Below are 10,987 nucleotides of genomic sequence, written 5' to 3' on the forward strand. Positions count from 1 at the left end.
CCAACAAATTGAGGGTGTCCTCGATCGTTGTTTAGGCCATGCAACTTCTGAATGTTATTGTGTGCAAATGAAGGTAGCACCTATCTACACCTGAACCATGGATGTATGAGTGTCTGTTTAGTGCATCAGATATGAATATCTTGTATTGTCTTGTGTTTATATACAGAGCTGCCTTTAATTGCTCTCTGGGATAAAGTGTTATCACATCTCACATAAAAATATCTCAAGCCAGAAATCATATCAATGTGTCTGTAGCACCTTGTGAGACTAAATAAACTTGTATTGCATGCTGTGATCAGCTCTCATCACATCAGCATTTACCATAAATCTCAAATAAAGTAAACCTGGTTGATTTTCTAAAATTTTCTAACTTAATGCCTTCCAACTCCGCCATAGTGTTCGCATAAGATCATAGTCAAAGCATTTCGCCCCAATCATATCCCCCACAGCGTGACGCTTTGACTAGTCGGTGTTAGGACGAAATGATCTAACCTGGGACGAAATGGACATTGTTGAGACAATTTGACTCAGGCTGTGGGAGGAGTGACCGGTGACCGTCATACAATACCTAAATTTCTTTAATCAATCTGCTTTATATGAATGTTTTCTTTAATTATTGATCAATTTAGTTTCCAATAGTCATCGGATTAAAAGCTAAGTAAACTTAACAAAGTGAGTGTTGTCACTGTTGTGTCGTATCAAGGATACTAGGTATAGGGATAATAGTCAGTGGTCGTATCGTGCGTCTCGGGAAGACAACTGATACTATGTCGCTTTCGAAAGACTAAGAAATTGCCTCCCTTCTTGAATATCACAGTTTTTGCCTTGCTACTTCATTTCTTTGTAAGTCTGTTGGAAGGGCCTGTAAACGATAACAGACTGTACACTGAGCAATAATAAACACTCTGGTATACTATATAGTGATGAAATCTTTAGCGGTGTTTCTGCCTTTGAGCGATAGGGGAAGTAAGCCATGATCGTACTAAAGATAACTACAATTTCTTTAGCGTCGACTGCTTCTGTGACTGCATTTTGGTGAGTAAAATCCTAGCCTATAAGTTTGTAGCGCTGTAACTCGTTTTGTTGCTGCAGCTAAAAATATTTTTTAAGCTAAACGCACTTGGGAATTATGTTACACTGAACAATCTTTTTTTAAAACTTTAGTTTCCTTCTGTTGTCGTTTAGAGACGTCACAGAGTGGTTTGACTATATGCTTGATCAAAGCGGTGTCTTTTTCTTTTTAGTTTTATCACGAGTGTGATGATTAATATCATGATGATTATTGGCAGTATCAGATACAAAATTTATATGTGTTACTACCTATTCAACCTTCTTTTTAGTATTAAAAATTAGTTTCCATCATCGTGTACAGTTGCATAGTCCAAAGTTCAAAACGCAACCTTTAACAACTAGCTCTTTCCTCCCCCACCAAACTAGGAAAACTCTATTTCTCTCTCTTTCACACACACACACAAACAGATTAAATGGCACGTACATGTTATTGTTTTTATTTAAACCCGACTCCAGTCTAGCTGTTTCATTAGTAGGTTGATATCATTAGAACTACGTACAGAAGTTGGAATGTTACCATTTTGAAGGTTGACTTCATTTTGAAGAGGAATTATTTGTTTAGTAGACAATGTTGAGGCAGATGTTCCAAGGCTTTAGAGGTGCAAATGAAATGTTGCCACTGATCCAGACCAGGCTGACTTCAAGCAAGAGCAGTCCGAGACTGGCAGGCAAGGTGGCCATAGTCACTGCATCCACAGAGGGGTGAGGAACCTTTATAAAGCAGCTGTTATGGCATTTCTATGCTTTTACCACATGTTAATAGCAATATGAAGTATACATTAACAAAAATGTAAAGTGTAATACATTGTCTTTTTTTAAGAGTATTTGAGATAAGAGATTAAATAATTACAAAAAGTTTCTTGGTAAATACCTTTTGCACTAAGCATTTTAATTTACACGGACTCGGATGGGGGCAGCTGGTGACGGTAGCCCAGGACAGGAGGCGTTGGAGGACTGTAGTCGATGGCCTATGCACCAGGAGGGGCGAAAGGCCTAACTGACTGAACTGATTTTAATTTACAAATACAAATAAAAACTAGATGCCTATATCCTGTTTTAGGATAGGTCTGGCTATTGCCAGAAGGCTGGCTGAGGATGGTGCCAAAGTTATGATCAGCAGTCGGAAACAGAAGAATGTTGATGCTGCTTTGCAGAGCTTGAGGAGTCAGAACTTACAGGTGTCTGGGATTGTGTGCCATGTGAGCAAAGAAGATGACAGGGCTAAACTGATTGAAGAGGTATAACAATAGTTTGATTTCTATAGGAAAAGACATACTCACCTGATGGCTTACATCCCCAGCTTCAAGAATTGTTTTAGCTATGAATGTGTTCAGTTTATACATTTCATCTCTCTGGTCCTAGACTTGTGGCTTTTAGGATATCAAGCTTTGTGTATAAGCATGCTCAAGTTATAAGTATGTTTATCTGTAGTCCAGAGGGTGTGGATATAAGAAGAAAGCACTGTACTCAAATGGTATTCTGAAGTTCATCACATCTAGAATGTATTGGTCTGCCCTGACTGATTGACATAGATGTTTTCTTCCTAACACACATTAAGTCATTTTGTTGTCAACAAACTTTGCTTTAACAAAGTCCCATAGTAGAGAGGCCATAATTCTCACAGATTTTAAAAGAGCTTTTTACAATGTTTGCTACAGATTGCTTTGTAAAGGATTGGTAAGGAAAAAAGAAAATAGTTTCTCACTCCTGCCTTTGATGAGCTGCATAGTTTTCACCTTAATTAATAATGTGTTGATAACCTCATTAAAGACTACATTTTATTTCCTATAGCATATCTAAAAACATCGTTCATGCTTTATGACAGACAGTAAAACAGTTTGGTGGCATTGATATACTGGTTTCCAATGCAGCTGCAAATCCAGCATATGGTTCTCTTTTAGATGTAAGTTGGTTTTGTGTTGCAAGCTTATTGTCATTTTGTTGTGCAGACTGAGTAAATCAGAATATGGTTTATACTTTAAATTTATGGTCTTAAAACAGACTATTTTGTAAGCAATTATTTTATTATTTTTTCATTATTATACAGTTACTGGCTATAAAGATCGCTTGTAATAACATAGATTATCACCAGTATAAAAATATTGTATAGTTACTCATAATGACTGCTAACCCAACAATTTTTAAATATTTTTGCTAATTGATCATATATTTTACTTTGTTGCAGACTTCAGAGGATGCTTGGGACAAGGTAACTATGCTTTTTCTCATAAATTTTGCTTTGAAAGATCTAACTGATGGAGTTTTCAATAAAACTATTGAGAAACTTTGAACATTAAATAATTTCTTATTAATTAGGTTTTAATAATTATAGCCACTGCTGTGCTAACACAGTTGACCACATGATGTAAGATCATATCCAGCCTCAGCTATAAAATTACACAGACTGCAGCGTATTTAAGTGTACACCTAAAATTTTTAAGTTTTGCAGTTTTTCTAATGAACTATTTTTCAGAATGAACAAATTAGCATATGGCATGAAAAGTTTTCATGCACAACCTAATGCTGAAATTTGTTTCAGATATTTGATACCAATGTAAAAGCCACATTTCTCTTATGCAAGGAGGTTGTACCACATATCGAAAAGAGAGGGTGAGAAGACATGACTACATGATTACATTGTATCATTAAAAAATAGTAGCCAGTTAAAATGTAGAAATATAATGAAGAGAAAGAAGAAAAGTGATTGTATCAAACAAGATGTATATCACCATTTAAATGTTCTTGAGACATTCAGTAAATAACTCCAAGAAGTAAGGCTGATTCATTGAGCAGATTATAAATATCTTTAGTGTTCATTGCTCTCACGGCCTTTTTTGCAATATTCTTGGATAAGAGAGTGTTGTACATTGATTTTTTTACTTTTGTCAAAAGTTACAGTTGTCTCCTCTACAGGAAAGCACTTGTACATTGTTGCTAGCATTGTTCATATAGATTTTATAATGGAGAGTTTATTGCTTTTTACAATGAAAGCAATGAAAGGTTTACAGCTTTTTGCAGACAGCTTAACAGCTTGTTACAGTGAAAGTCTTACAGCTGTGCTGATCTTGACAGGGCAGGTGTTATTATCATTGTGTCTTCTATAGGGGGCTACCACCCTCTCTCGGTAAGAAGCCAAGCTTTGATGGACGTTTGGTTTTCGTTTTCTGTGTTTTTGAGCAGCATGTATGTCTCTCCTGTGATTAGGAAGTCTGAAGTCAATACAGCACACTTTTTGACACACCACTGCTTTTATGGAATACAGATCTGAACTGTTTACATATGACATCTTGAACAGTCAAAAAGCAGCACCAGACTTTGGGCATCTGTTGTCCTTTCAGTCCACATGACCATCATATCTTATTTCTCCAATTTTGTGCCATTCTTTTTTCTGAAGCTCTTTGAGTTTGCTGCCCTATGAGGAAATGCAATATATAAGTACTTTATTATTATTACTACTACTACACCAAAAACCTTTTGCACCAAAACTTAAAAATATGCATTTCTTAGTGCATGTGCACTTGGTACACAGTTTTTGTTCCTGTCCTGGATTCATGGATTAGTTGTGCAAGTCAAATGAATGCACATTGCTTTTCCTGCAAATAATCTCACAAACCACAGGAGTCTCAGGGACCGTTCAGTCATTTGGGACTTAAATGAGTGTTGATATTGGGATATAGGGCTACCTTCCTGAAGACTTCAACGGTCTAAGGATTTTCTAGGTCCACAGTAGGACTGGATATCAATGGGAGATTGTTGGGTCACAATAGGGGTTCTATGTTGGTGTGTTACAGGGGCGGGGCCATTGTACTTGTGGGAAGTGCAGCTGGATACACCCTCTCCAGGGTATGTTTTTAAGTTTTGGTGAATACATATATATGCAGTTCTTGGCAAATCCGAAATGTAATACACAGATCACTTGCAAGATTACTATTTTAGCTATAAAAAGGCAAATGAGATAATTAAAAAGTGGAAGTCTAATAAAACCCACAACTAACTGTTGAACAACAGAGCATCTTGAAGGTAGGGAAAATCTAGAAGACTGGTCCAAAACTGAAGGGATATACTTTAAAAAACACCCAACATACTGTTGAATGTAAAAGTTTCCTTAGCTTCTTTTATGTATATTCCTCTTTGGAACTAATTTTTTTTTATCTCTTCATGTGTAGATATGCTTTGCATATACACATAGCATGGGGTGGTGTGCATATATAACTTTCTGCATTGTTGCAAACAAAGAAGTAGAGGATAAATTTGTGAGACTATAAATAGTTATTGTGTTAACATGTTCATACATGTATAAATCTGGGATGGTGTACTCACTTATATCTTCATGAATATGCCTTTTCAGTTTGCATTCATACTTCAAAAGTTGGTTAGAATTTAGATTCATTAAATTTGTTGTTTATTTAGAGAGATCCTGAAGGAAGGAGAATGTGAAGGACTTAAGGTTCACTTAAATTTATTATCTTTCAGTTGATTGGAGCTTACTCTATCAGCAAGACAGCACTACTGGGGATGACTAAGGCCTTAGCACCAGAACTGGCAGCAAGAAACATACGTGTTAACTGTATAGCACCTGGCATCATTCAGACACGCTTCAGTGAAGCAGTAAGTTGTTTTGTAAATGTTAGCTATTGATCTCGTTTGAAATTTTCTATTAATAATATAATATTCATTACTTATTAGAACTTGTGAAAAATGTAGGAGCTATTCTCAGAAAGTGTGACATCTTTTAAATTTTTTTAAAATTTCAGCTTTGGAAGAATGATGTGGCATCAGAGATAGCATTGCAACAAATTCCACTTCAAAGGTTAGCAACTCGATTAAAAAAACCTTATGATTTCATGCTGTTGCTGATTATTTCACTGATATTACAATATTACATGCAAAGTAAATTGTATCCTTGGCATCACCAGATCATCTATTTATAGTTGTCTCCCATTATTATGGTAACTAGAATTTGATTTGTATCTCATTTTACATAGTCTGAAATACTGAGCTGAAAAACTAAATATTCCTCATTTGCATAGCTGCTTGTCTGTTACAAACAGGATTTTTTTTTAGCTCTTTAAAGTAAATGCAGCTAACCTAGGCAAACTAACCTGTTACAACAACCAAGACTGATAGGAGACTAGGACAAATACAGATTCAATAATTTTCTGTAAATAGTTATGATGAGTTCAGTATAGTGTTCTACCATCACACTGTGTGATGGGGGTGATTCAGTGTTCTTCTGAACTGTGGGAGTTACAAAAAAGCAGGAGGAGATCCTCTCGGCCCATCTGTAAAGGACCTAGTATGTGATCTAACTAAGCGGTTTGCTGACTATAGCTGCTCATCATTGAGCTGAAAGTGAGCAGGAAGAAAGGAAGTCTAGCAAAGAATTGAAATGTGAATTGGGAAGACATTTTAGGGATATTTAAAAGGTAGTGCACAAAGTAGAGCAGCTCATTTATTTTCATTCTGTTTCTTTCTTATTAGGTCAGTTTCTTTGTAAAATATGAAGTTAGTGTTATTTGCCATTCTCTGTGTGAGAATCCACTTGCTCACATTTCCAGATTTGGAACACCTGAAGACTGCGGCAATGTTGTTTCCTTTCTGGTATCAGAAGAAGCAAAGTACATCACAGGCGAGACTGTTGTTGTAGCCGGAGGAATGTCATCTAGACTGTAATGACAGCCCCAAGTCTACAGAACCTTATGTCTTCATAGACTGAACTTTCATCTTGTTTAATTGTGTTGCAAGTAACTGATAACTGAGAGCATGGATATAATTTTAAATATCAACTTGTATGCTAAGTACTCTAAATCTTTTATAACATGCATTGAATAATCAAGAGAACTGTTCTGTCTACTGCTCAATTCTGTATTCATGCAGCTTATTTGTCCTGGTGGTATCTGCTTGCTGACTCTGTATGTTTACTGAATGGTTATTTGTCAGTTCTTTTGTAGTCATGTGCAGCACATTCAGCTCATATCCAACATGAGGATGAGCTTCACAAATCCAATTATTATTTACAGCAATGGTGTCTTGTACAACACGTGCAAAAAATAGTCATTCGTTCGTTTGAACACTTGAATACCCTGCATCATTATTTGACCCATTCTAATGCTCTGTTATCATGCTACAACAATAATTCTCAGTCTTTCTAAACATTTCTTATCCTGTTTATGATTGCTGCCTAACCAGAAGTGAAGGCTGAGGTCATTTGATGGTCATGATCGCCTTTCTTTTATAGTCTTAGTGTATTTAGCCATAGAAGCTTCACTAGTGTGTATCATTATCAATAAACCGGCCCACATCCCCCCCCCCACTTTTCATTTTTAAACTTTTGTTGTCTACACAAAATATTTAAACCCCACAGTGTGGTACCACTCATCCTTTCACTGTTTCCTGTTACTGGGTGCAGAACAGTTGGATTGATAACTTCCAACACAAAGCAGAATTTATCGTTTCTGCCTTTTTATATTCGTGGAGTGAAACACAAATTCAACCTGAAAGCAAAAGCCTTCGTCTAGCTCTCAATCTGACAACAATGAGTTCGTGCGAGCAGAGGTGCCCGCGCAAGCGAAAAGTTAGGGATTCACGTGGACATGGTGGCTAAAACACGATTTTTTTGTCTGCTCACCCCTCCTTTTCTATCTGTACCACACACACGGATTAAATTGCCTCGACTGGAAAGGCACTAATGCACGATGGTCAATCAGGAGAAGCGGAAGAAACCATCGAGATGGAGATGGCAACAATGAACAATCTTGCGCGCTTTATCCTCTCGGCCACGCTTCCTCCTCGGAGATTCTTATGATGATTTAACTTTTTACTGCTTCATGGGACACGTATAGTCGAAAACCCAGCGAATTCACTCTGTGGATTAGAAAATCTCTCCGAGCTGTAAAGAGTTAATACCTGCAATCTGCGGCAGATCATGTGACGGCAAATCATGCTATCGTCACCCATGTCGGTTCACCGGGTGGCGTTGGTCTCTACCTTTGGTAAAAAGGCGATGGCATTGCTGACGAAAGCGCGGGTTGCAGAAGCTGTAGATGAAAGGGTTGATGGAGCTGTTGAGAGCGAAAAGCATCATGGAAGTCTGGCAAATGTTTCTCGGCCAATAGGTCAGGTTAACGCAGACAGTTAAGCGACCTTCCCCCAGAAAGCTGTCGAACATAAAAATAGAATGTTAATTATAATTTTCGTATTTTATACAACGTGAGACGCAAATAGGACAACCAACCATCCAGCACAGTCTGGTTTGGCTCCTCTTTACCCAATTAAAAACGACTTAACTACATGAAAAAAGAAATATAATAACTCTCACTCAGAAAACTCCGTACCATTTAAAACAGAAATGATTAATGAATTAACCCACAAAAACCAAAGGGGGCAAACGCAAAACAAAACCAAAATAAACAACAGAACAGAAAAACTTCAAGTAAAATCTGAAGAACACAACCTTACACAATGTTTGAACACATTAAGAAAAACCAAATTTTTAGAGGACCGATGTCCAAGCTCGGCACGCAGGTTAAAGCTAAGACTTATAAATCTCAGTGGATGCATTCATTTTGTTCGAATCACTTTGTACATGTTTAATACCTGGGTATTAAAGAGTTAAACCCAGCTGTTAAATAGGTACCTGACCATGTGGAGGGCTGAGGAAGAAAAGGCTTTTAGGGAAATGGGCACCGCCCTCACAAGCTGGTCAAAGAACAAATACTTAGTTACTCCCCAGTAACTGAGAAGTTACACGACTACATTTACATTTTGGACGCATTTACAAAGCTAGCGGCTACACCTGGAAACTTACGACAGAACGGTGTAAGGAAGGACGCTGAACAGGTAAACCACAGTGACGACAAACAGCATCAGAGTCGTCCGCGAACACCTCCACGAGGTAGTGCTGGAGAAAGTCAGCCTCGAGCTGGAGGAGTCAGTTTGAAACAGCCTCGTTTTGAGCGAAAAAGACACATGGGCGTTTGTCAATTTTCCCGGCTGCGAGAGCGTCCCATGCTGTCCTTTGCTCCCGCGGGTGTCATCGGGAATCGCCCGCCTTGCATTCAGGGGAGAAGCTGCCATTCTAGTTCTTGACAAACCGTTTCCTTCACTTTTCACAGACTTCAGGACGATGGACCGCTGCATTGCGTCTAAAGTCACATGACCATTACGCTTCGAACCACGTGATGCGCCCACGTGCGGTCCTGACTCGCTCTCCGTGTCGCTCTCACACGCGTCGCTGGAGTAGTTGAGGGAGTCGGGTGTCTGAACATCGATGGCATTGTCCGCTTCCAGCTCCACTGAAGCCTGGCAGTCCGTCTCGTGTCTAGGGGTTCCACCTTTCTTCCTTTTCTCATGAGCATCAGAGAATTTCCTTTGGTGGGCGTGGCCATACAGCTTGCAGCCGATCAACACGTAAGCGGCGACGATGATTCCAAGGCTGATGACAGCGCAGATGGCAAAAACGATGCTCTCGAGAGTGCGGTAAGTGGATTTCAGATATAAGTCTTGTATGCCGCATCTGCTGCCAGGGATGGAGAGCCCCTCCACGGACACAGAGGTCGTTCCATACAAAGAAACGAAAGGAAAGGTCAATGCCGAACCGAGAAAGATGGACAACAGAGCTAGATGTCGAGCTGTCGCCTCGCTTTGGGGTTTACGGAAGGGTGAGCAGATGCGTTGATGGCGGTCCACTGCCACAAAACTGAGAAGCCATGCCGACACGGAGCCAGGAAACCGCGCGCACACGAAGATGAGGCGGCACAGTTCGGGGTTGGGGAAGTCGTACAGGTGGCGCAAGAACAGGACACAGGTGGGTAAACCCAAGGCATTGATGACCAGGTCCGCGCCGCACATGACCAGCACGTAGACACGGGTGGAGCTGGGCTTGAAGCGCTTCAGGTAGACCAAAAAGACTACGAGGTTGCCAGGTATTCCCAGCAGCACCAGAAATGCAATGAAGACGAAGGTAGGCAGCAGATCAAAGGCAACGGCATCGCTCAACTTTCTCAGGTGATCTTGTGCGTTCTGTGACTCTCGGGTATGGTTATCCGACCAAGATCCGGTGGTCCAAGCAGTAGTCAAGATGACCTGAGCATCGTGTTTTGTCAGAGTTGTCCAATAAACAGGCTGCAGAGGCGATGGAGATAACATTTCGCTGAAGTTGCTATGAGACGCCATCTTACAGTGCAACTGGAATTAAAGTAAATCAGACCAGCTCTTAGCTTTGCATCATTTAAAAATAAAAACTGTTCTGCTCCACACTCTTTCTTTACTAGAAAATAAAGGAACTAAAATAATGCTGCATAGACATGCTGCAATTCCATAAAACGGAAACATTAAGAAGGGCGGGCTCACATGTTGTTTTCTCCAGAGCTGCAATAAGTCGAATGAAATGCTATAAAACCTGTCTCCGATGTTGCAAACGCCTCTGGTTGCCAGTTGTCAAGGATGTCCGCCACTTCCTTTTTCCGCCAGTTGTCTGCTCGTGATATCGGAGGTTAAGACCCACACGCCCTCTTTTGCTGTCTTAATGTTAACCCCTTGCTGACACGGACTTAACTTGCTTGGGAGAGAAGGGGCTGAGTTGGTGTGTGAGGGCGGGATGTACAGGTTAATGTCCGTGTGTTGAAACCAATGATGCGTATACCCCGTCTTCGTTCTCCCATCATCCCCCTCCCCTTTAGTTCCATATCTGGCAACCGTAATCTCTGTACAACCTACTCTCAAAGTCGCATCTCCTTGTGTTTTTAGAAAAAGCCACAAAAGTAAGAAATGAATTAACAAGCGATTAATGCCGTATCGTCTGCCAAATGTCATGTTTGTAAGGATATGTTATGCTCAAGATACCTTAAATTTTTGCACATTTTAATCCCCTCTCTTAAAAAAAAAAGCTTTTATAATATGTTTCCTAATCCTCTCT

General features: G+C 39.5%; 2 protein-coding genes across 5 annotated transcripts; one reads left to right on the forward strand and one right to left on the reverse strand.

Annotated features, from left to right (window-relative positions):
* The first annotated feature begins 855 nt into the window (after window positions 1–855).
* Window positions 856–6,932, forward strand: LOC112577144 (dehydrogenase/reductase SDR family member 4-like). 4 transcript variants are annotated; one of them, XM_025260118.1, is made up of 10 exons: window positions 856–1,035; window positions 1,634–1,773; window positions 2,132–2,309; window positions 2,897–2,974; window positions 3,257–3,280; window positions 3,611–3,681; window positions 4,863–4,914; window positions 5,545–5,679; window positions 5,826–5,881; window positions 6,630–6,932. In XM_025260118.1, the coding sequence occupies exons 2-10, from the start codon at window positions 1,640–1,642 to the stop codon at window positions 6,742–6,744; spliced, it is 843 nt and encodes a 280-aa protein (XP_025115903.1). In that variant the 5' UTR covers window positions 856–1,035; window positions 1,634–1,639; the 3' UTR covers window positions 6,745–6,932. The 4 variants fall into 4 exon arrangements, with proteins under 4 accessions (XP_025115903.1, XP_025115902.1, XP_025115901.1 ...); XM_025260117.1 differs by lacking the exon at window positions 4,863–4,914 and adding an exon at window positions 4,144–4,195 and having other exon boundaries at window positions 1,637–1,773; XM_025260116.1 differs by lacking the exon at window positions 4,863–4,914 and adding an exon at window positions 4,144–4,195 and having other exon boundaries at window positions 857–1,035.
* A 133-nt stretch (window positions 6,933–7,065) lies between these two features.
* LOC112577143 lies at window positions 7,066–10,547 on the reverse strand. The gene is made up of 3 exons (XM_025260115.1): window positions 10,423–10,547; window positions 8,879–10,257; window positions 7,066–8,228 (listed from the first exon to the last, which is right to left on the reverse strand). Exons 2-3 carry the CDS (start codon window positions 10,243–10,245, stop codon window positions 8,021–8,023), a joined length of 1,575 nt encoding a protein of 524 aa, XP_025115900.1. The 5' UTR covers window positions 10,246–10,257; window positions 10,423–10,547; the 3' UTR covers window positions 7,066–8,020.
* Between the last annotated feature and the right edge of the window lie 440 nt (window positions 10,548–10,987).

Source organism: Pomacea canaliculata, linkage group LG12, assembly GCF_003073045.1.
Source record: "Pomacea canaliculata isolate SZHN2017 linkage group LG12, ASM307304v1, whole genome shotgun sequence".
In the NCBI taxonomy this organism is placed as follows: Eukaryota; Metazoa; Mollusca; class Gastropoda; order Architaenioglossa; family Ampullariidae; genus Pomacea; species Pomacea canaliculata.